The following is a 24,163-nucleotide window of genomic DNA, read 5'->3' on the forward strand; positions in this document are numbered from 1 at the left end:
TGGTTACTCCTACCAAAGTGCATCACCTCACACTTGTCTGCATTAAACTCCTTTTGCCACCTCAGCCCAACTCTGCAGCTTATCTATGTCTCTCTTCAACCAACAGCATCTTTCGTCACTATCTACAACTCCACCGAGCTTAGTGTCGTCTGCAAATTTACTAACCCATCCTTCTACGCCCTCATCCAGGTCATTTATAAAAATGACAAACAGCAGTGGACCCAACACCGACCCTTGCGGTATACCACTAGTAACTGGTCTCCAGGATGAACATTTCCCATCAACTACCACCCTCTGTCTTCTTTCAGCAAACCAATTTCCGATCCAAACTGCTATATCTCCCACAATTCCATTCCTCCACATTTTGTACAATAGGCTATTGTGGGGAACCTTATCAAACGCCTTGCTGAAATCCACATACACCACATCAACTGGTTTACTCTCATCTACCTGTTTGGTCACCTTCTCAAAGAACTCAATAAGGTTTGTGAGGTACGACCTTCCCTTCACAAAACCGTGCTGACTACCCATAATCAATTTATTCTTTTCTAGATGATTATAAATCCTATCCCTTATAACCTTTCCCAACACTCTACCAAGAACTGAGGTAAGGCTCACTGGTCTATAATTACCAGGGTTGTCTTTACTCCCCTTCTTGAACAGGGGAACCACATTTGCTATCCTCCAGTCATCTGGCACTATTCCTGTAGACAATGACGAGTTAAAGATCAATGCCAAAGGCTCGGCAATCTCCTCCCTGGCTTCCCAGAGGATCCGGGGATAAATCCCATCCGGCCCAGGGGACTTCTGTCTTCACCCTCTGAAGGACTTCTAATACCTCTTCCTTGTGAACCTCAAACCCACCTAGTCTAGTAGCCTGTATCTCAGTATTCTCCACGACAACATTGTCATTTTCTTGAGTGAATACTGTTGAAAAATATTCATTTAGCGCTTGCCCTATCTCATCTGACTGCGCACACAACTTTCCACTACTATCCTTGATTGGGCCTAATCTTACTTTCATCATTCTTTTATTCCTTAAATGCCTATAGAAAGGCTTAGGGTTTACCCTGATCCTATCCGCCAACAACTTCTCATGTCTCCTCCTGGCTCTTCTGAGCTCTCTCTTTAAATAATACTTTCTAGTACTTATCCGTATTAAACTCCATTTGCCACCTTTCAGCCCAATTCTGCAGCTTATCCAAATCTCCCTGCAACATTCTTCCACACTGTCCACCACTCTACCGACTTTAGTGTCATCTGCAAACTAACTAACCCAGACACCTATGCCTGGTGTCCAAAGTCATTTATAAAAATGATAAACAGCAATGGTCCCAAAACAGATCCTTGAGAAACACCACTGACTCTAGGCTGAATATTTTCCATCAACCACCACTCGTTGCCTTCTTACAGAAAGCCAGTTTCTAATCCAAACGGCGAAATCTCCCTCAATCCCGTGCCTCTATTTTCTCCAATAGCCTACCATGTGGAACCTTATCAAAGGCTTTACTGAAGTCCATGTACACCATGTCAACTGCCCTTCCCTCATCCACACGCTTGGTCACCTTCTCAAAAAACTCAACGAGGTTTGAGAGACACGACCCGTGCTTGACGAATCCATGCTGACTATCTCCAATCAAATTGTTGCTTGCTAGATGATTATAAATCCTCTCATAATCCTTTCCAAAAAACCTTTCCTACAACAAGACGTAAGGCTCACAGGTCTATAATTACCCGGGTCATCCCTACTGCCCATCTTGAACAAGGGCACAACATTTGCAATCCTCCAGTCCTCTGGTACTACAGCTGTAGACAACGAGGACTCAAAGATCAAGGCCACCTCCTCCCTAGCTTCCTAGACAATCCTTGGAAAAATCCCATCCAGCCCAGGGAATTTATCTACCTTCACACCTTCCAGATTTGCTAACACCTCCACCTTACTAACCTTAATCCTTTCAATTCTAGTCGCCCATAACTCACTCATCTCCTCTACAATATTATCCTGTTCCTCAGTGAAAACAGATGAGAAATATTCATTTAGCACCTCTCCGATCTCCACAGGGTCCACACACAACTTCCCACTTCTGTCTTTGGACTAGCCCTATTCCAACCCTAGTCATCCTCTTATTCGTCATATACCTATAGAAAGCTTTACGGTTCTCCTTTATTCTACTTGCTGATGTCTGCTCATGTCCCCTCCTTGCTCTTAACTCTCCTTAAATCCTTCCTAGCTAATCTGTAAATCTCCATCGCCTCATCTGAACCATCTCGTCTCATCGTCACATAAGCCTCCCTCTTCTACTTAAACAAGATATACAATTTCTTTAGGAAACCACGGTTCCCTTACCTTAGCGCTTCCTCCCTGCTTGACAGGGACATACCTGTCAAGGACATGCAATATCTGTTCCTTAAACCAGCTCCACATTTCGATTGCCCCCATCCCCTGCATTTTGCTATGCCTTCTCAGTCTTGCCTGATCACAATATAATTCTGACCATTCGTCTGATCTGCCATTCACCTTTGCACGAAGCTTTCTGAACTATTATAGTTAACTATAGATGATTACCTGTCCTGGAATTTTGCTCACAATAGGAATACATACTTTAAAATATAGTCTTAAACATCTGCGACTGGTTCTCTACTGATCTCTCCTTAGACATGTATCCTAGTTCACTTGAGCTATGCAGGCCTGAAAGCAGAGTTAATTACCTTTATACAAGTTTAAAACACTATTTTTCGACATGCTCTACCCCTTTCAAGTGGGATGTAAAATTCAAACTCCGTTGGCTGTTGTCTAGGGTTACATGGCTCTAAAGTCATTAGTTTTGTCTCAATACAGAAGGCTTGGGTTGATATAATATGTTCTCTAATTGATTTCAGAACATGCTGCTCTCAGAAGCTTTCTCAAAAGCATTTTATGAACTACTCATCTAGGTTATCATTGTCAATTAGTTTTCCAATTTACATAAAGTTTAAAATCACAGATGACTGTCACCCTTTCATAACAAGCACCCAATAGTTGTTCTTATATACTTTGCCCTAATTGTTGTTAATGTTAGGGGTTAATATTAATGCCTATGGACCACTTCCACTAGCAACTTAGTATACATCCTGACCTCCTAAACCAAGATCATCCAACTCGTGCATCAATGCTATCTCTGACAATCAGCACATGCCCCTCAACTTTTATCTGGTTGCTCTTGATAATCAAGATGGAGTTCTCAAAATTTTGCCTCCAGACCTCTACAGTGGCAAATCATTTTATTTACTTTGATGTATGCCATAAATTCATTTACTTTTGAATATTATGTGCACTCATACAGACAGTCTAGTTGTGTCTTTCTTACATTTGTAAGATCCAAGCCTTGGCATCTGGTGGCATCTTAGGAAGGGACAGAACAAAATACCTACAATTCTGACCCTCATTTCCCATTTAATATTTTGCTCTCATGCTTCAACTCTACCCCTCGGTTTGCCTCATTCCTTCTAACCCTTACCGCCAGCCCCCCACCCCCTTCCTAAAAACTAAGTTTAGTTTAAAGCCCTCACTAACTCCTGTAGTTAGCTAACTTGGAAAAGTCATTAGTTTTGTACACGTTATGTAGTCCATTAGTGAGTCAGTTGGCAACTAAGATGTTTTTAGGCCTCTGATCAAAATCCATTACTCACTTTAGGAGTTAGCTAGCAAACTGATATGCTTGCCAAAGTACTATTTAGTGTTCTTTTTCAGAGTTCAAAGGTTTATGCTTTCTTTTGTCTCATTCTTGTGACTATACAATAGCCGTAAAATTCTGAAAAAGCAACGTTCACTTTTGTCCTTGTAACTAAGGCTCCTAGAACTGTAATTCACAAGACTAAGACAACAGGAACAGAGCAAGTCATTTGGCCCATTGAGTCTGCTCCACCTGTGACCAAGTTGGCCAATTTAATAATTCTCAACTCCTCTTATCCCCTAAATGTTCTAATTTTTGCAACTGATCAAAAGTTTGTCTGTCTCAAACTTGATTATTCATCACAACGCAGCCTCAACAGCTCTTCAGAATTCACTATCCTCGAAAGAAATTCTTCCTCACAGTTGACCTCTTAGTCCGATGCCACCCTCTTTCCCACAAGGGGAAAACCTCTCAGCAGCTTTCTTGTTAAGGGTCCCAAGAATCTTGAATATTTCATTCATACAAACTTCAAATGAGTATAGGCCAACCTATTCAGACTCTAAGAAAATACCTCCATACCCAGAATCAACCAAGAGAACTTCTTCTGGACTGCCTGGAGTGCTATCATCACTCTCTCCTTACAAAAGGGGACCAAATCAAATCACAATATTTCACTTGTATAGTGATGAGTACCTTTTGTAGTTTTAGCACAAATTTTCTTTTTTTCCTCCTGAAGAAGGGTCTAGACCTGAAACTTCAGCTTTCCTACTCCTCTGATGCTGTTTGTCCTACTGTGCTCATCCAGCTCTGACACCTTGTCACCTCTTCCTATTTTTGTACTCCAGCCTCTAAAATAACAGCCAGTAGTCCATTTATGTCACTATTACCTACTCAATTTGAATGCCAACATATTGTTGGATTCCCAAATCCCCATGCTGAAATTTTCCAGTCTTTCTCCATTTCAATAATAGTATTCAGCTTCTCTATTCTTTCTGTCAAAATGCATAACCTCACAATTTTCATCATGTTCTTTATCACTCTGTAAACACTCATCATTGGCCTTTCAACTTGTAAGTTACGTTAGTTGCAGCAGCCACTGACAAAATTCCATGTAGCAAAACGACGACAGATTAGGAACTTATGACGTCTTCTATATCTTGTGCTCGAGACAGTCGTGCTTGCAAACAGCAATCACTAGATGTTCAAGTTCCACATTCCTACAATGTTGAGAAGATAGGCGTAGCTACATTGCTACTGAACACTCCAAGCATTTGGACCATATTATTACTGCAAGGAACAAGTGAAGAGCTTGTGCAGAAAATACCTTTGATCACCAGTTCACCAGGCAAATGGTCCATATGCAACGCCCACCATGAGAAAAGGAGTAGATCCTATAAACAATTTCCAAGAGCAGGCTGACAAACTCATTTGCCAGAATGTATCAGAATTTTCAAAGTACCATGACAAAAAAAAAAATCCTACTGGTGGTGAGAAAGGCCATCCCAGATACTTCTTTCCTACACATTCCAGATTCTCAACCTCTCTACATTTTGCGCTTAAAGATAGCAGTGGTAGGGTAAGTGACTATGGTCTACTGTGTGGTGGGCTGTGTCTTTGCAAGAGGTCTGGACAGATAATAGCTTTTGTCATAGTGTCAGGATGTGAGTATAGGAGAAGAGAAGTAATGCTGCAGTTATACAGGCCTTGGTGAGGCTCCATCATCTTGAGTAGTGCACACAGTTTTGGTCTCCCAGTCTGAGGAAGGATACTATTGCTATTGCTATTGTGGGAATCTAGCGATTCTTGGGATGGAAGAACTGACATATCAGGAAAAACCAGATCAACAGGGCTTGTGGGTTTTAGAAAATGAGAGTGATCTCAGAAATAAAATCCTGATGGGACTGGACAGGCTAGATGTGGAAAGAATGTTCCTGATATTTGGGGGGGGGGCAGTCCAGAACTAGGGGACACCGTCTAAGAATAAAAGGGGTAAACCATGTAGAACAGATATGAAGAAGAATTTCTTCACTCAGTTGTGAACTTGTGGAATTCTCTCTCACAGAAAACTTTTGGTGCTAGTTCATGACGACGTTTGCAAGCAGCGGGACAGGGCCCTTGCAACTAAAGGCTCAACGGATATGCAGAGAAGGTGGGAACAGGATACTGATATTGCATGATCACATTGAATGGTGGCACGGGCTCAAATGGCTGACTGGTCTACTCCTGAGGTAAGATAGACCTTAGGTTTAGGGTAAAAGTTCAGCACAACATTGTGGGCAGAAGGGCCTGTACTGTGTTGTTCTTTGTTTTAAGACATGAGTCATGCTCTACAGACAGCTCCCAGGGACAGAACAATAGACATCAACTGCTCCTAGAGTGTTCTGACCAACTTGCTGGTCTTCCAGTGCAAAACACTTCACAACAGAAGGTTGCCAACTGGCATATTCCAAGATCCATGATTATTACCAAGGCTCACCCTAAGATCTGGGTTGGCAACTACAGAGACATTACGGGGAAAAAAGTTACCACCTCAGGCCTTAGAGTCATTGTACACCAAGTACTGGAAAACAGCAACCCCCTCAGGTTGTACTCTGACATAGACCATGAGTGTCATGCGTGTTGAAAGTTTATTGCAGTATCAAACGGTGGGCGTGTAATAAAGGAGGAACGTTGAAAGTCATTGTCAGAATCTTAAATAGAAATGCTTTATATGCACATGACTGTTACTTCTAAGTTTAAGTATGACTTCAGTCACTAATACGGGCGCCACAGTAAAGCAACTTACAACAATTTTCATTGTATCTTTTCTTGTAAAAGTACACATGACAATAAATTCAAATGTTAAGCATATTTCTGGAAAATAAATGCAAACTTCAAAGCCCTTATACCACACAATCTACAGGCGGCACTTTGCCGTGGTTTAGCATCATAAGGATTATCGTAGTTAATGTTAAAACTTCAAACTAAAACAAAAAAAGTGTTCTAAATCCACGTGACGAAGTTCACTTTACGTATCAATACTGGGGCGAGTCTCAAGACGGAGGCGGGGGGGGGGTGTGTGTGAAAGAATCTTTAATTATTAAAAGAACTCAAACCGTTAACGCAAAGGTATGAAATACCGTTAGAGAAGCGTTTACATAATGTAAGATATACTGAGTGGCTCATTAACGACATTAAACAAGACCATTTTGACTCGAGGCCACATAGCTTGGCTACTTAGAGCTACAAGAAGGAGCACAAAGTATCGAAATACAAGAAACTATAGGTTCTCACATAACGGACCCTTCCATTAGTACGACGTGGTTAGTCACGTTTGACAGAGTTAATAAGTGAGCGCCTCACCCTTCTGTTCCTAGAATCGGTTGCCATATCCGGGTAGTCGAATATGCTATTGTTTATAAATAATCAACAAACAAAGCCCAGAAAACAACCACGCTGAAAACTGGAACGGAAAAGCCATTACAACCGAGGCCACCATTTGAGGCCTTTCGAGGGGGGGGTTGGGCCGCCAGCCGCAGCCCCGTCACCTCATTGGTGGAACCGGCTAATTGGCCGCTGTCATTGTTTAAAAAAAGGTAGGTTTTGTCAATAGAAGGGGGGACTTTAGGGGATTTATTTGTGCCTCTTCAATTTTCTCTCTGTCTAAAAACTCCAAAGGAAGATACTAGATAGGGAAACGAACCCTACGAAACAATCACAATCACAAAACCTGCTGGACCCATCATCAGCGCGCAGCTCAGCTCCTCCACTGCTATCACGTGGTCATTTTAAATCCGGGTTCGTCCACGCGCCGCTGCCTCTAACTGTCACTTTCCATTGGTAGCCGCGCGTGATAATATGAAACCACCTCTTCATTGGTTTGCCCGTTTCATACGCTCCCCCACAGAGTTCTCTGATTGGCTGAATGCTCCGGATTTTTTGCGTCTGATTTCTGATGTTGGCTGTCTGTATGGTGTGACGCGAGGAAGTGCGATTTTATAAATTATTTTTTATTTTGTGTTTTTATTTTCGTGGGGGGTGGGGAATAGACCAGGAAACAAAATTCTTTCGTCTTGATAAGCCTGGGTTTCGATTCCTACTCGCGTCAGGAAGCCCGCAACGCGTTGAAGCCAGAGCGGCCGGTTGCGCCTATTGATTGGTATTTGAAATAATGGCCGCGCTTTACGCTTGTACCAAATGCCACCAGCGATACCCGTTTGAGGACCTTTCCCAGGGCCAGCAGCTATGTAAGGTTTGTAGTAAACGTCAGCACTAACCGCCGGAAATGAGTTATACTGCTGTTTGTTATTTGTATTTATTTGATCCAAAATCCGGCCAAGTACGTTGTGCTGTGGCCAATCCACTTGCTGGTTCTCACTTAGCAGGCCCTGCCCAATGCGGAAGACGCCGGGCAGTAAACTTGTTTTGAGCTTCACTCGAGTGGTAGCTGGTCATGGCACTGTTCGAACCTTTTCCCATCAATACTGGTTCACTTTCCCCAATATTCTTTGCTACTGCCATTCTCTTTTTGTGTCTTACTGTCACTTCATCCAGTGATTATTTTGAATCTATAAGATTTGAGGCTGTTTTGCTGTTCCGACCTTTGACAAACTCCACAAGGGGGAGGACTATGTATAATAGATTTCAAAGACTTTCTAGATTATCTAAGAAATTCTAATGGAAAATTCAACAAGTTAGAAGGTCTTGATTGTCATGCACTGAAAGATCCAGAATATGAAATGAAAAATTAATTATTCTCTAAATGCAGATATTTAGGTCCCTAGTGTAAACAATTGTCCCCATCTCTCTTCAGTGATGTGACAATTTTGCTATCTTGTTTGTACTGGAAAAGTGACATACTTGGTTTCATGAAGACTGGGAAATGTACTGTGTCCTTTTAAGTATACATTTCAATTTTTTGTTTGCTTCTGCCCTTTTAGGCAGTATTTTAATCAAATTCCCACTATTTTGCCATTTAATATTTAATCTAGGCCCTTCAGATGCTAACTTACCTGCTAGTGGAAACACTTTTTTTCTCCTTTACTCTTTGCATCCCTGGATGATTTTGAATGCATTTACTAAAACTTTTCTCAACCTTCTCTGTTCTCTAGAGAGAGTAATCCCAGTTTCTGACATCTTTCTATTTCATTTCCAGTGTTCCCTTTAAAATCTTAACATCATTGTTAAAACATGGTACCCAACTGAGACCTGAACAACAATTTTTAAAATGAAATGCTGGAGATCTGAAATTAAAAGTGAAGTCAGCAGGTCTAGAAGCATCTGTTGAGTAAGAAACCATTTTGAGTAAAATGTGTCTGAAATTTTTAAAATGCCCTAAAAGTCTTTGTTTCCATTCTCAATCCTATCAATTACTTTATTAGCTTTCAAGGATCATTTATTGTTTGTTAGTGTTAATTATGCAATAATTGTATTGGATGCCATGATGTGAAAAGATCTGAATACTTGACTAGATCTACATGTCTTAAAAATTTAAAGTGGATAACATCCAGCTTCCATATTCTTTTCCAAAGGAAAGTTCCTGCTGCACCATGATTGTTTTCATGGTATATGATTGAAAAGTGCACAGTTTTCATTTGCCATCCTGCCGCCTTTGTAAATGTTTATTTTTCAGCACACATCTAATGTTGTGACCAGGGTGATGCATGATTGTCTTGAATGCCAGTCATCATTTTTTGCAATGGATTTTTACTTTGGTGTATGAAGTTGAAAATGCCCCAAGTAACACATGGTAGATTTATAGGAGAGATATATTGCAGATATGATATGTGTGATGAGTTTTATGTATCGCTGATTTATCAGATTTCAACAACAGACTTCACTAAACAGAGTTAAGACTTTCAAGTATATAAATAATTTGGGCCTTGACTTGGTCTCCTATTTTTAGTTGTATAAATTGATCACTTCCTTCTTTGACAAATTTTGCTCCTTCATTTTGACTTGTGAAACACATGCTGTTACAATGATTTAATACAGGCAAAATATTTGACACCATTTAATTTGTAAGATTCATAAAGTTCTTGACATGAAAAATGTCTTAGCCAGAAAATTCTTAACGTCAAATTTGTGCAGTGCACTGGTCAGTAAGTTGAAGGAAGTGATCAATTTATTTGAACCAATTTTTCTGTAACTGATCAGCCTATACTTGAGAGTGATTGTTTTTGTTTGAAAAGTAACTTTTCTGTTTGACTGTTTTGAAGGAACAGCTTTCAGAAGACACAAATGCACATGGTTGGCTGTTCTTTACAGGCTTTTATTTTGTAACCCAGACTTGGGGGTATTGGGCTTGTTAGATGTTTCTAGAATAGAGCTGAGCCTTGAACTAACTCCTGTTTCGCAATTATATGGTGTAAAAGGTATTTGAATTTAGTACTATGGAAGTGTAATTTAAGGCTTCTGGAGGCAGAGAAACAGTTACCCTTGAGACAAAGGTTGACGTTGCAGATAACCTCTAGGGAAGGTTAAATTGGCTAAGTGGTAAGTCATTAGCATCACCTTGTCTGATAGCTGCAACTTACAATTTTGTTAGGTAGGTTTTTTTTGTCTTTTAATTGATTTCTTTAGCAAGTACTAACAACATAATAATTAGCATTCCAGATCCACCGGGAGGTACGTTCATGGTGTTAGTCATCTTGACTTTGACTTCTAAGATGTTTCTGGGAGGTTATTGCCAAGTCCAGTCAAATGATTATAACAGCTTTTTTTTTGTTGAACTGTTAAATATGTTCTTAAACTGACACAAGGGGTTCAATTCAATTGCATACTATTTTTTTGAGAGATTCTGGCCAGTGAAACTACTTGCCATATCTTGCCAACCATGTCTCAATAACTACCTGCCTTGGCCTTGTGGTGCATCTTCCATCTGATTCTCTGACTAACTTACTGTGTGCAGCTCCCAGAACGACTTCTCCCACTCACTGTCTGCCAAAGACCAGTATCACTGTGCCTGCACCATCCTTTAAAAGCCTGTTCTACAGTCTGGTGGCCATCTCTTTTCTAGAACCGACAATGGGAGGCCACCCCCTTTCATGTCCCTTTAATACTGCCTCTCTCATTTCGGTGGGCAAGAAGGACAGAGAGCCAGGATGAGTGGTACACTGCCTAACGTTTGCCCTGATTCTGATGTTTTCGTGTCCAAGCCCCTGGACTGGTATTGGAGGCTACCCTTGACATGCTGTGCCAGGACCAATGAGCAAACCTTATCCTCCTTGATTTGACTTAGTGCTGCCAACAACTATGACGAGCTTTCTTTGTTTGTGTTTGTGCAAAACTGCATGGCAAGACAGAAGTAATAGGAATCTGGTAGTACAGGCTGAGGAGGCAAAGCACATAAACATAACGCAAGACATTGCAAGGCACGGATGCTGTGAGCATCTAGATAAGCTCAGAGCAAGTGAAGACACCGGAAATGCAGCCTGGTCTGGTCCAAGTTAGTATGTGTCTCTGAGTACATCATGTCGTTACACCAACATTAAAGGGATAGTTGCTGGTGCAGAATTGAAGTGCTGTGAGAGTTCTTGATGCATGTTGGATGCTATGCCTGTGGATGTTTGGTGTGCGTGGCTGCTACATCTGGGGTCGTTTGAAGCAAGAAGTAAGCTGAAGTAACCAAGTACCTGCTCTGATTTCCGTGTTGAGATTTGTTGATATCTAGCTTGTTTGGCACATTTGATAAGATGTGAAATTATGTTAATGCGTCACATTGTGATATGGCACTTCATTAATCCCCTGTAATTGCTGCTCATCACTGCCAGTGAGAGAGACACCACATCACTCAGCAAAGGCATAAAAGTGAGATCCTCCTTCATCAGGGTAGCCCATAAAGAATAAGAGCAGCAATAGGCTGTTGGGCCCCTTAAGCCTGCTCTTCCATTCAGTAGGTTCATGACTGATCTGGTATTCCTTGTTCACTTTCCTGACTTTTCCTTGCAACCTTTGATTGTCCTACTGATCAAGAATCTATAACTATCTCAAACTTAAATATACACAAAGACTCTCTTGCCATAGAGAGCTGTGGGGCAGCTCCAAAGGCAAACTTCCATCTGACAAAAGAAATTCCTCTTCTTAATTTGGTGCCCACTAATCCAAGACTATGCCTTCTGATTCTAGACTCTCCAATGAGGGGAAATGTCCTCTTGGCATTTACCCTGTCAACCCCCCTTTAAGAATCCTATGTTTTTCAATGAGAATGCTCTCTCTTTATACATTTCGGACTTGCAGGACTTCTGATTCTGCCACACATCTTGCTATCGCCTGTGTTGCCCAGGCCTCAATAAAATCTGTCCTATACATATAATCTATATTCAAATTAGTTGTAACTACATTTGTAACACAGTCTCTCAATGTTGATCCTTCAAAAAATAAGTTCACATTAAGTGGTGCCTGTTGATTCTGCCACCTTGAAGTCATTTAGTATCTCACTAAATTATCAAGTTTTGCATAATTTGGAAAACTTTAAACTGTCAAGGAGAGGCAATGGCTTAGTAGTATTATTGCTGGACTGTTAATTCAGAGACCTAGATAATGTTCTGGAGACCCACATTCGAATCCTGCCATGACAGATGGTGGAATTTGTATTCAATAAAATATCTGGATAAAAGATTCTAAAGAAGACTATGAATCCTTTGCTGATTGTTGGGAAAAACCCATCTGGTTCACTAATGTGCTTTCGAGAAGGAAACAGCCATTACCTGATCTGTGACTCCAGACCTACAGAAATATGTTGACTCTGAACTGCTGTTTGAGTAATTGGGACAGGCTGCTTAGCCAGCAACGACACCATCATCCCAGTACATCTTCCATACCCTTTTGAGGGTATAACTTATTTAAAATCATGTTTTTTTTTCATAGAGCTTTGCATGGGCAGGTTTTCTCATTAAAAACCAATTAAATGATGACTTTCAAATTCCAAACTGAATTGAATAAAATTAAACTAAATTCATAATTTAATAAATAATTAAAACCTGATCTTGTGCATTTTAGTAAAGTGTTTCACATACTCAATTCCAATGTGACTTCATTTTAACACATGAAAATTCATGTGATTTCACCAGCAACACCAGAACCGTAAGAATGCCACATTGTTTACACCTGAACTTTAACTACAAATGGAAGGGTACAATGTCATTCGGATTTTCACATGTACAATTTACTTTTAAAATACCTTGTAAGAGTGATACTTCATGTAATTGTACAGGTCTCAGATCGCTTCCCATCCTGTCTGCACCCCCAAACCCACATAAAGTGATACAGCATGGAAACAGACCCGTTGGCCCAACATTTCCATGCCAACCAGATTTCCTAAACTGAACTCTATTTGCCTGCATTTGGTCCACGTCTTTCTTATTCATGCACCAGTCCAAATTTTCTTTTACTTTGTAGAGTATCATACAGTGTGGAAACCGGTCCAACAAGTCCATACTGACCCTCACAGCATCCCATCCTGACCCTTTCCCTAGAACCCGCCCAATCTATACATCCCTGAACACTGTGGGCAGTTTAACACGGTCGATCCACCTAGTCGGCACATCTTTGACTGTGGGAGGAAACCCACACAGACACGTGGAGAATGCGCAAACTCCACAGAGGGTGGAATCTAACCTGGGTCCCTGGCGCAATGAGACAGCAGTGCTGCCCAACTTGTTGTAATTGTACACTCCTCTGCCACTTCTTCTAGCAGCTTGTTCCGTACATGCAGTTATGTGTTAAGTTGCCTCTCAGGACCTCAATATTCACCTTATCTATGGCCCTCATGATTTTATAAGCCTCCGTAAGGTCACCCCTCAGCCTTTGGCTCTCTGGAGAAAAACATATCACCTGTCCAGCCTCCTCCCCATAGCTCAAACTCTCCAGTCCAGCAACATCCTTTGTAATTTTTTTTTTGTTTTGGGGCACCTTTTCCTGTTTAATAACATTCTTCCCATAGCAGGTTGACCAGAATTGTATGCAGTGCTCAAGCTGTGGCCTTTTCAATGTCTTGTATGGATATTTCTGCTATAGTGCATGTTTCATTAATGTGAATTGGCTGTAACACAATTGAATAGTGGCCGCTGTTTTGATTACGTGAACTTCGTACAGTATAGTGATTTTTTTTTTCTATAACTCCCTTCTACAGTACGAGGTCACACAAGAACATAATTATTGTGTTATAGGACAAATACTTGTGTAGCTGTAACATAGCGTTCCAACCTCTGTACAGGTATTTCTGTTATAATGCAATTTTTGCGATCTTCTGTGCTCTCGTGCTATAAAAAATCGCTACACAAGTAGAAAGTTTTCATTATCCAAACTGCGTCCACTATTCATCAATCGCTTTACAGCCAATTCACATTAACGAAACACATTATAGCAGAAATACCTTACAATACTGTGACCAGTGAAAACATGCATGCCAAATACCTTCAGTTAGCACCTCTTGTTTTCTGCTTTCACTGTTGTGCACATACTCGACCTGCTAACATTCAAATCTGCCCCCTCCAACTGCATTTACTTAACAGCAGCAACCACCTCCCGAATACTAAAATATTGAGTGTTTCCTGTTCCTAGGCAGTTTGTCACACTCTGCTTTCTTTTTCCAAATTCACTGCACTCACCTGCACTCACTCACCAGCCTCTCTCCTCTTCACACTTTCGTTTTTTTTTGTCTTGTTACTGGTGCCCCATGAAACAGTTCCATCCACAGCCTGTACCAACAAACTGTAAGTCTAGAAATATAGTGAAATTTCAATCCAGTTCAGCCACATGAGTTTTTTTTTGTGTTTAGTCAGTGTCTGAGTTGTGCTTAAAACCCATCACATTCTCTTCTCCTCTTTCCTTCTGAATAAAGAAACATCGGATTCTATTATCTGTGTTTCTCCCTCTGTGGATGCTCATTTTCTCCAGCATTTTGTGTTTATTACTGGGTTGCTGCTTGCCAGTGCCAAGTCATGCATAAACAACCCAGACACACTCAAACTTGCTCTTATAAGTGGCTTCTGAGTTAAAGGGTGCTTTGGTCTTGTTTGCATCAATCCAGGCTTCTGAGATTCTTCTGTCAGAACCTTCGGACTGTACGGCCTCGCTTCTAGAGGCAATTCTTTTGGTGTTTACAACCCAGAGTTTGGGAATTTTTATTACAGTTTCTACTAAGTAATTTGTTTACTAGCTTGCTGCACTGGCCTCCGATTGGAGCAGTGAGAAAAATTTGTAATAATTTATTGACGATGTGGCTCTTTTGAGAGGTGCAGAGCTGCTTGCTTGATTTTTTAAAAATCTATTGTCATGTGTACCAAAATACAGTGTAAAGCTTTGTTTACGAGCGGTACATGCAGATCATAGTAAGCAAAGGATGTACAGATCAAAAAGACTTGGATTAGATTCCCTACAGTGTGGAAACAGGCCCTTCGTCCTAACAAGTCCGCACCACCCCTTGAAGCATCCAACCCAGACCCATTCCCCTATAACCCACACACCCCTGAACACTATTGGCAATTTAGCATGGCCGATCCACCTAACCAGCACATCTTTGGATTCTGGGAGGAAACCGGAGCACCTGGAGGAAATCCACGCAGACACGGGGAGAATGTGCAAACTCCACACAGACAGTCGCCTGAGACTGGAATCGAACCCGGGTCCCTGGTGCTGTGAGGCTGCAGTGCTAACCACTGAGCCACTGTGCCGCTTAGAGGCATACAGGTTACCTTGCACAGGGCATCCGCTAGGCAAAATCAACATAGCAAGATCAGTATTATTTTGAGGCTGGAGAGTCCATTCATCAGTCTGACGGCTGGGAAGAAGCAGTTCCTGAACCTGTGCATGCGAGTGTTCGGGCTTCTGTATTTTCTGCCTGATGGAAGACATTGTAGCAGATCATTATCTGGGTGCAATGGGTCTGTGATGTTGGCAGCCTTTTCCGTAGCAGCATATCATGTAAGTGGAGTCCGTGGATGGAAGTTGGTTCCCACGATGGTCTGGGCTGTGCAAAGCATCTTCTGTAGTTTCTTACAGTCCTCGACAGAGCAGTTCCCATGCCAGGCCAATATGCATCCGGACAGTATGCTTTCAATGACGCATCTGTAGAAGTTGGTGAGGTACCTTTTTATGGACATGCCAAATTTCCTGAGCTGCTTGAGGAAGAGGAGGCATTGTTGTGCTGCCTTGACTGTCAACATGGGAAGTCCAGGACAGGCCATCCGTATTCATCACTTCGAACTTCTGAACTGTTTGCAATAAATCATTCCTTCAACTTGTTCATTTGCTTAATTATATGATTTTAGTATTTTAAAGCTGACTATTTTTAATATTGGCAATTGAAGCTCCAAGTTATTTAAAATGCTGTTTTAACATGTTTTCAATTAAAATACTATGTTTCTTTGTGGTTTATTAGGTATCAAATACATTTATTGCAGAAATAAACTCCATTCTTTAGAGGTAGATCATATGTATCTTTTTCTTTGTCCTATACCTGCAGTAGTCAAGGTAACTTATTGTTTCAACCTACAAGGTATTAATGTGACAAATTGAAACTATATTTTCTCTTTGCACCCATAGTCAGATAACGCAGTTAATTTATTTCATGGGCAAAAACATTTTTTTTTTGCTAGTTATTGACCCCATTCCTCTCTCTGCTAACAGTCTGTGGTTAGGTCAGCGTGTTAACAACCTTGATGTCGTATCTGCTCCTGATGAGCCGCTGACCTCTTATTTGCCATTTATAAGACCTTTTTCACCCAAGTAATGTCGCTCAACTTCACCCCTATCTCAACATAGCTGCTGCTACCTCTAGGCATGCCTTCAACATTTGTAGGCTTAAGTATTCCAACGTTCTCCAAGCTGGTCTCCCACATTCTACCATAAACCAGAGGTCATCCAAAGCTCCTGCTGCCTATGCCTTAGCTCCCAGCAGTGTTTCCTGTCTCACCTTTTGGGTTTGCTGACCTAATGTGTTTTTGTGAAGTAGTGTCTGGATTGTGAAATTTCCTCCCTTCCTGTTACCTAACTTTGTAATCTCCTCCAATACACAGCCAGTGGATGTCTGCTTTAATTCTGCACTGTTATACCTTTCCATTTACAACTGTTTTAGCATTGGTAACTGTGCCATTGGTTATCTAAGCTCAGGTTCTGGAATTCCATCACTACCTGTACCTTTCCTCTTTTCAACCAATGTTTAAAATCTACTGCTTTAAGTTTTTTTTTGATCTGATATTTCCCTGAAATGATCTGATATATCAGTGTCATACATTGTTTTAATGTGCTTTGAAAAATGTTGTCATATTTGACTGAGTGCTTTGTTTATCTTCCAAAAAAGGAGTGTCGGATAGCACATCCTGTAGTCAAGTGTACATACTGCAGAACTGAATTCCAACAAGAAAGGTACAGTTACAGTAACATGCTTTCATTTAGTTCTGTGCCCATTTGAAATCTTAACCTTTTCTGAATTATGGGTTTCTTATTTTGTGCAGCAAAACCAACACAATATGCAAGAAATGTGCACAGAATGTGAAGCAGTTTGGAACAGTAAGTTGATGTGATGTTTTGTGATGCTTTAATAACATGGATTGCAAGAACTTGCAGGTCCTAAATTTTGTTACTGGGACAATTATTAATATTTTAGTATTTAGTAGTGAAATTTCTACTAGTAAATTATTTATGTGCTGCTGCAGTACGGCTGCTATCCAGCTTTTGAGTTTGAGCAGAGTTTGAGCAGGGTAAGCAGAGTATGCTTGGCTTTTCTTCCAGTTTTTCATTTTAGAGCTTGCTTTAATTTATCTTGCTGTTTCAAATTATGTCTACAGGTTGAGTTTGTGAGAGAATTAGTCATGTTGCTCAACACAACTAGCCAGTGGTAATTATTAGTCAATTTTGCCAGCCAAAAATTTTAGATGACTTTCATTTCATGAATATAGAGCTGACTAAGGTCCTGGAAGGCTACATTTGACTGCCTTTCATCAAATGGGTTGAGAGAGACAAATAGTTTATTCTGAAGAGTGATATTTCTACTTCATTTTAAGCCCACAAAATTGATGGCTGATTGTCAAGTAAGCCCCGTGCAGCTCAAAATAATGTTCTTTACACTGCCATTATTGGTGTAAACTCCATGAAGCAAGAACATTTGCTGATAACGTTATGAAATATTTATTTTTAAACCTTAACATATGAATGTCCTTCCAAGAACAATCATCACTTTTTTTTAAAAAATGTCGGTGGGTGATTGTCCTGGTCTCCAGTACCTTCTCGAAAAAATGTCCAACTCCAATTTGGAGGTTCTGGTGTACTTGTGTAGTAACAGAACATAATCGAAAGAGTTTAATCTAACTGCTGTGTACCATACAACTTGATTTTTGTCAGTGTCCCATCCCTGAAAACTCTTCAGATCATTCCCACTGACCCTGACTAGCCCTCCTAATGCAGCATTCACGTCACGTTCGCATCCCCTCCCATGCCCCCATCCCCCAAAAAAATTGTCTCTCCATGGCTTTTCAAATAAACTTGGAACATTTGAGCTCATTACTTACTGGAACAATAGCTTGGGTGTGTGACTTGTATGTAGATTTTCCTGCACTCCTCATTTTGAGGTTTATTGCACTCAGTTAATTTGAACAATAGAATTGATGGAAGTGGTCCTGTTTTTTCATTTTCTGTGATCAGTGTTCAAAATAACGTTCCCAGTTCCAGCTTGAAGATCTAGGATGTTGAGCCAGAACTGCTTGGACACACCTCGATTCCAAAGATGTGCTTTTGCTTTTTATTTTAATATAAATGATATATTGAAACAGTGGCATAGTGGTTAGTGTTGCTGCCTCACAGTGCCATGGATCTAGACTTGGTTTGATTCCAGCCTTGGGTTACTTATGTGTGGAGTTTGCATGCTCTTGTCTGCGTGGATTTCTGCCACGTGCTCTGATTTCTTCCCACAGTCCAAAGATGTGCAGGTTAGGTGGATTAGTAATGCAAAATTGCCCTGTAGTGTGCAGGGAGGTTTAGATTAGATGGATAAACCTTGGTAAATGTGGGGTTACAGCAAAGGACTGAGTCTGGGTGAGATGACATGCTCTTCAGAAGGTATTACTGGCTCGAGGGGTCAAATGACCTCCATCTGCACTGTTGAGATTCTTTGAAACCATTCTGTTACTGTTTGAACTAAATCAACACTGATACATTACAAATAAGCCACCAATTTCATAGTTATAAAGTGCTACAGTGTAGAGACAGGCCCTTCATCCCAAACTGGTCCATGCCAATCAAAATGCCCTTTCACACTAACCCCATTTCCCTGCACTGGGCCATCTGTTTGCCCAAATGCCTTTTAAATGTTGTTAATGTGTTGTAAACAACTGTCTTTTTTTTAAAAAGTTGCCCCTCTGGTTCCCATGCATTCTTTCCCCTCTTGCCTTAAAATTGATGCCCTCTAGCCCTCGATTTCCCCAACCCTCGGTAAAAAAAGTTACCCTGGCAATTGCCCTGTCCATGCCTCTCATGATCTTTATATACTTCTATAAGATCCACCGTCAGTCTCCTCTGCTGTAAAGAAAAAGTCCTAGCTTGTCCAACCACTGTCTATAACTCTGTCCGTTGAGTCCTGGCAACGCCCTTGTAAGTTTCTTGTGCACTCATTCTAGTTTACCGACATCCTTCCTATGGCAAGGTGACCCAAACTGAACGCATTATTTCAAGTGCAACCTCACCAATGTTCTGTACACCTGCAGCACAACTTCCCAACTTCTATACTCAGTGCCCTGACTGATGAAGGCCAGTACACCAAAAGCCTTCTTCACTGCCCTGCCTACCTGTGACTCCACTTTCAGAGAACCGTACACATGAACTCCAAGGTCCCTCTGTTCCACTATGTTCCTTAAGGCCCTACTGCTCAGCATGAAATTCTTATCTTGATTTAACTTTACAAAATGCAGCACCTCGCACTGATCTGTACTCAACTCCATTGGCCATTTCTTGGTCCACTTCCCCTGCTGATCAAGATCCTGCTGCAATTTCTGATAATCTTCCTCGCTGTCCACTATACTGCCTATTTCAGTGTCATCTACAAACTTACTAAACATGCTTTATACAGTCTCATCCAAGTCATTGTATAGATAACAAACAGCAGTGAGTCCAGGACCAACTCCTGAGGGTCACCATTAGTCACAGTTCTCCAGTCTGAAAAGCATCCTTCCACTACTACACTGCATTGTGCTGTCAAGCCAATTGTGTACCAATTTGCCAACTTTCCCTGGATACCATGCAATCTAACCTTCCAGAGCAGCCTACCATGTGGAAGCTTATCAAGGCCGCCTTGGAAATCCATATAGACTACGTCTACCGCCGTGCCGTCATCAATCTTACTGGTCACTTCATCAAAGAACTCTAACAAATTTGTCAGGCATGATCTCTCGCACACAAAGCCTAATCAAACCCTGTCTTTTTAAATGCCAGTGTATTGTATCCCTCAGAATCTTATTAAACTTAACGTCTGTGGTAAGTTACTTACTAGTCTGTAACTCCCAGGTTTTTCTTTTCAGCCTTTCTTGACTAAGGACACAACATTCACTATCCTTGGGTTTTCGGGGACCTCCCCTCTGGCTAATGATGATGCAAATATATCAGCCAGGGCCCCCACAATATTCTCTAATTCTTGTTGACTATTTGGGAACCTATAATACGTCCCCAGTAACATAACATTCCCTCCTTATTTCATAGCTCTCAGTCTCACTAGATGATCCCTCAGCTATTTCATTTCTGACTTACTGTTGTGATACTCCCCTTAATCAAAAATGCATCTCTCTCCTGCCTAAAGTGCCTGTACTCTGGCACATTAAGCTGCTAGTCCTGCCCCTCCTTTAGCCATGTTTCTGTAATGGCTATAATATCCCAGCCCCACGTACCTCTCCATGCCCTGAGTTCACTGACCTTACCTGTCAGCCCTCTTGCATTGAAATAGATGCAATTTAATTCAACAGGCATTCCTCATCCCCTTTCCTGTTCCAGCCTTACCTGTCTCTTCACCTTTCTATTTCTGATGACTATCTCCTTCCAGCTTTGCATTTGCCTCCCTGGTGTTGCGGGTTCCACCCCACTGCCAATCTAGTTTCAACCCACCCTTGCAGCATGAGCATATATACTCCTTGACACCAGGCCCAGGACAGTCTGCTCTTCAGTGCGGGTGACTTATGCGCCAAAGTAATGTCTTTCCCTCTCAGTTGCCCTCCGCTGGATGCTCTTCCACCTGACAATCACAAGGGCTGTTCCCAGACTAACAAAGTGTGGAGCTGGACGAACACAGCAGGCCAAGCATCATCTCAGGAGCACAAAAGCTGACATTCCAGGCCTAGACCCTTCATCAGAGAGCTCTCTGATGAAGGGTCTAGGCCCGAAACGTCAGCTTTTGTGCTCCTGAGATGCTGCTTGACCTGCTGTGTTCGTCCAGCTCCACACTTTGTTATCTTGGATTCTCCAGCATCTGCAGTTCCCATTATCACTGTTCTCAGACTATCTGCTTTTTAGTGCAGGTGACTGCTTCCAGGCTCTAATGTATGTGCTAAAGTGATATCATTCCCTCTCAATTTGACAACTCTATTGTCATAGGATGAAATGTCCATTATGGTAGAAGGCAAACTAGATAGACTAGGTTTTTTTTGTTTTTCAAGAACAGGGATAAGAAACTTCTGCCGTTTGTCAGACTTCTTCATAAAGACGACTTCAAACTGTCTAAGGCCTCTGTTTTAGAAATTGTTAAGAGTGGGAGCTGCTGCAATGAGTTACTATGTGTGCAAAAGGATAGTGAAGCGGTGATTGGAAGAAAGAGCTGCTCCTCCAGTCATAATTCTTGATTTAGCTGTTTTAATATTACTTAGTTAATCTATATTTTCAAACAGCCTGCTCAGAGATGTTTATTACACACCTCTGGAGCAGCTGGGATTTGAACCTGGGCCTCAGCCCAGGAGTAGGGACACTTTCAATACACCACAAGAGTGCCCTCGACTCAGCTGTTGCAGCTTGTCCACTATCAGTTTGCAACGGAGACCTACAGAAATGGACTGTACAGCTGGCAACTGAGACAATCAGTACTGCTTGAGCTCTGGCACAGGAGCTTGGAAATGCAAGGACTTGTTGGTGCAATCAGAAGGTAGACTGTAAATAAAATATATTAGTTAGAATATTGAAAGGCCAACATTTATATTAAGCACTTGCCCAGACAGGAACTCTGTGCCATATTTCCATTTCTGAGGTGAGTAGCTTGGGTCAGGAAGTTTTCCGACTTGGTAGAATTGCTTCAGTGAAATGGCTTTGTCAGACAACTTTTGTTTTGGTAGAGGCAGGCCTGCTACATTCAAAGCAGATTGGAAGTAGCCGCAGGAGTGGCTGGTTTAAAATTTTCACTTTGGTTCTATGGGATTTTATTACAGTTGTTTTCTTATACTTTATCCCCTGTCCCTTGCCTTGCAAACACCCATCCAATCTCCTTGTCACCTAAAAGCAAACTTATACTCTTAAAATACCTAATGCCTTCAGTACCACTTTTTATTTCAATTCTCAGTTTAATTTTCTATGGTCCAATGAACTTTGTAATTATAAACTCTTCACATCTGTTTAGTTTGACACTTATAGGTTGACAGTTTCAGCAGGTGTTTTTAAAAACAAAAGTGAAAAAGGCTTTTTTAAGTAATTCCATAACAACACTTACCATAGTTATGAAGTTATACAAAAATTCTTAGTCAAATTAGCAATGAATGTACTAATTTGAATTTGTCAAGGGAGCTAGGCATGAATGTTTGTCTCCTATTTAATTCTGTAGAAGAGAAGGCAGAGAATGGTGCAAGAAGAGTATCAGGGGATGTGATTAGATAGTATAGGTCATAGAGTATTGAATCTCTGGTATGCAGATGACAAAATAAATAAACCTGTACAAAGAATGAGCCAGAGACCATGACCGGTCTTTTAACAAACAGTGTCTTTTGGAGTAGATATATAAGTGAAACAAACTCAAAATTGCATTACAAAAACCAAGGTAGAGCAGTGGAAATCTTCAAGTATCTTGGCTCATTGATTTAACATCAAAATTACAATTTAAAAGAAAAACTATATCAGGGTTAAATTAGCTGCAGCATGAGGAGTGACGAGTATCTTTTACAATAATAGAACAAAAACTGTGAATACTGAAGATCTGAAACAAAAACAGAAATTGCTCAAGAAACAGTAAGTCTGGCAGCATCTGTCGGGAGAATACAGTGGAAAATGGTAGGAGGCACCAGATACTTAAAAAGGTACAGATTCTGACAGTCTTCTGGCAATGGTACTGAAGACTTCCATTCCCCTAGCCAAGCTCTTCCAGGATAGCTGCAACATTGACATCTATCCAGCAATATGGAAATTTGCCCTGGTGTGTCCTGTACACACACAGCAAGAAAATACAACCTGCCCAATTGCTGCCCCATTAATGAAGTGATGGAAGGTATCATTAACAATATTATCAAGCATCACATTCTCAGTGATAACCTGTTCACTGATGCACAGTTTGAATTCTGCCATGCCCACTCTGCACCTCCCTTCATTTCGCCTAGGTTCAAACATGGACAAAAAAGTTGCATTCCATAGGTAAGGTGAGTGTGACAGCCCTTGACATCAAGATCATATTTGACTGAGTGTGGCATTTAGAATCATTATCAGGGAGCAAACTCTCATCTGGTTGGACTCTGACTGGCACACGGGACGATGCTTGTGGCTGTTGGAGGTGAGTCATCTCAGTCCAGGACTTCTCTGCAGGAGTTCCTCAGAGTATTGTGGTACACTCAACCATCTTCAGCTGCTTCATCAATGGCCTTCCCTCCATAATAAAGTCAAAAATGGGAATGCTCACCAATGATTGGGCAGTGTTCAGCACCATTCGTGACTCTTGAGATATTGAAGCAGTTCATCTTCAAATGCAACAAGATATTGACAATATCCAGGCTTGGGTTGAGAAGTGGCAAGTAACATTTGTGCTATATGAATGCTCAGCTTTCACTGCCTTCTATGAGACAATCTAACCACCTTGATATACAATGACACTACCATGACTGAATCCCCCACTATCAACATCTTGGGGCTATCATTGACCAGAAAAATCAACTGGTCTCACCGCAGTAATACTCGCTACAAGAACAGCTCAGAGGTCAAGAATGCTACAACGAGTAACTCGCTAAATGTCTCCTCAAAGCCGGTCTACTGTCTATAAGATACAAGTCAGGACTGTGATGGACTACGTCTCTATTGAGTGCAGCTCCAACAACAGTTATGAAGCTTGACACCATCTTGGACAGAGCAGCCTGCTTGATTGGTACCACATCTGCAAGCTTCCACTCCCTCCACTATTGAGACCCAGTTGTGGCAGGGTGTAATATCTACAAGATGGACTGCTGACATTCACCACAGTTCTTTAGATGGCACTTTCCAAGCCCACGGCCACTTCCATTTAGAAGGATAGGGGCAACAAACACATGGGAACACCATCACTGCATGATCCCCTCCCCTCCCCTCCATGCCACCTGCCATCCTGGCATAGA

At 41.3% G+C, this 24,163-nt stretch overlaps 2 protein-coding genes across 9 annotated transcripts in view; one reads left to right on the forward strand and one right to left on the reverse strand.

The window, feature by feature from the left end:
• The window catches only part of LOC125453378 (centrosomal protein of 57 kDa-like), a 29,021-nt gene extending 21,606 nt beyond the window's left edge, over window positions 1-7,415 (reverse strand). For all 3 annotated transcript variants that reach the window (XM_059646537.1, XM_059646536.1, XM_059646535.1), the window contains exon 1: window positions 6,996-7,415. In XM_059646537.1, coding sequence (XP_059502520.1) covers window positions 6,996-7,022 — 27 coding nt within the window. In that variant the 5' untranslated portion in view covers window positions 7,023-7,415. The remainder of the gene's footprint in view (window positions 1-6,995) is intronic.
• A 150-nt stretch (window positions 7,416-7,565) lies between these two features.
• The window catches only part of fam76b (family with sequence similarity 76 member B), an 80,828-nt gene continuing 64,230 nt past the window's right edge, over window positions 7,566-24,163 (forward strand). For 5 of the 6 annotated variants that reach the window (XM_059646538.1, XM_048532491.2, XM_048532494.2 and 2 more), the window contains exons 1-3: window positions 7,566-7,884; window positions 16,936-17,000; window positions 17,090-17,144. In XM_059646538.1, the coding sequence (XP_059502521.1) occupies window positions 7,804-7,884; window positions 16,936-17,000; window positions 17,090-17,144 (201 nt within the window). In that variant the 5' untranslated portion in view covers window positions 7,566-7,803. The remainder of the gene's footprint in view (window positions 7,885-16,935; window positions 17,001-17,089; window positions 17,145-24,163) is intronic. The other variant, XM_048532492.2, reaches the window with a different exon arrangement.

This window comes from Stegostoma tigrinum, chromosome 6 (assembly GCF_030684315.1).
Source record: "Stegostoma tigrinum isolate sSteTig4 chromosome 6, sSteTig4.hap1, whole genome shotgun sequence".
Lineage (NCBI taxonomy): Eukaryota > Metazoa > Chordata > Chondrichthyes > Orectolobiformes > Stegostomatidae > Stegostoma > Stegostoma tigrinum.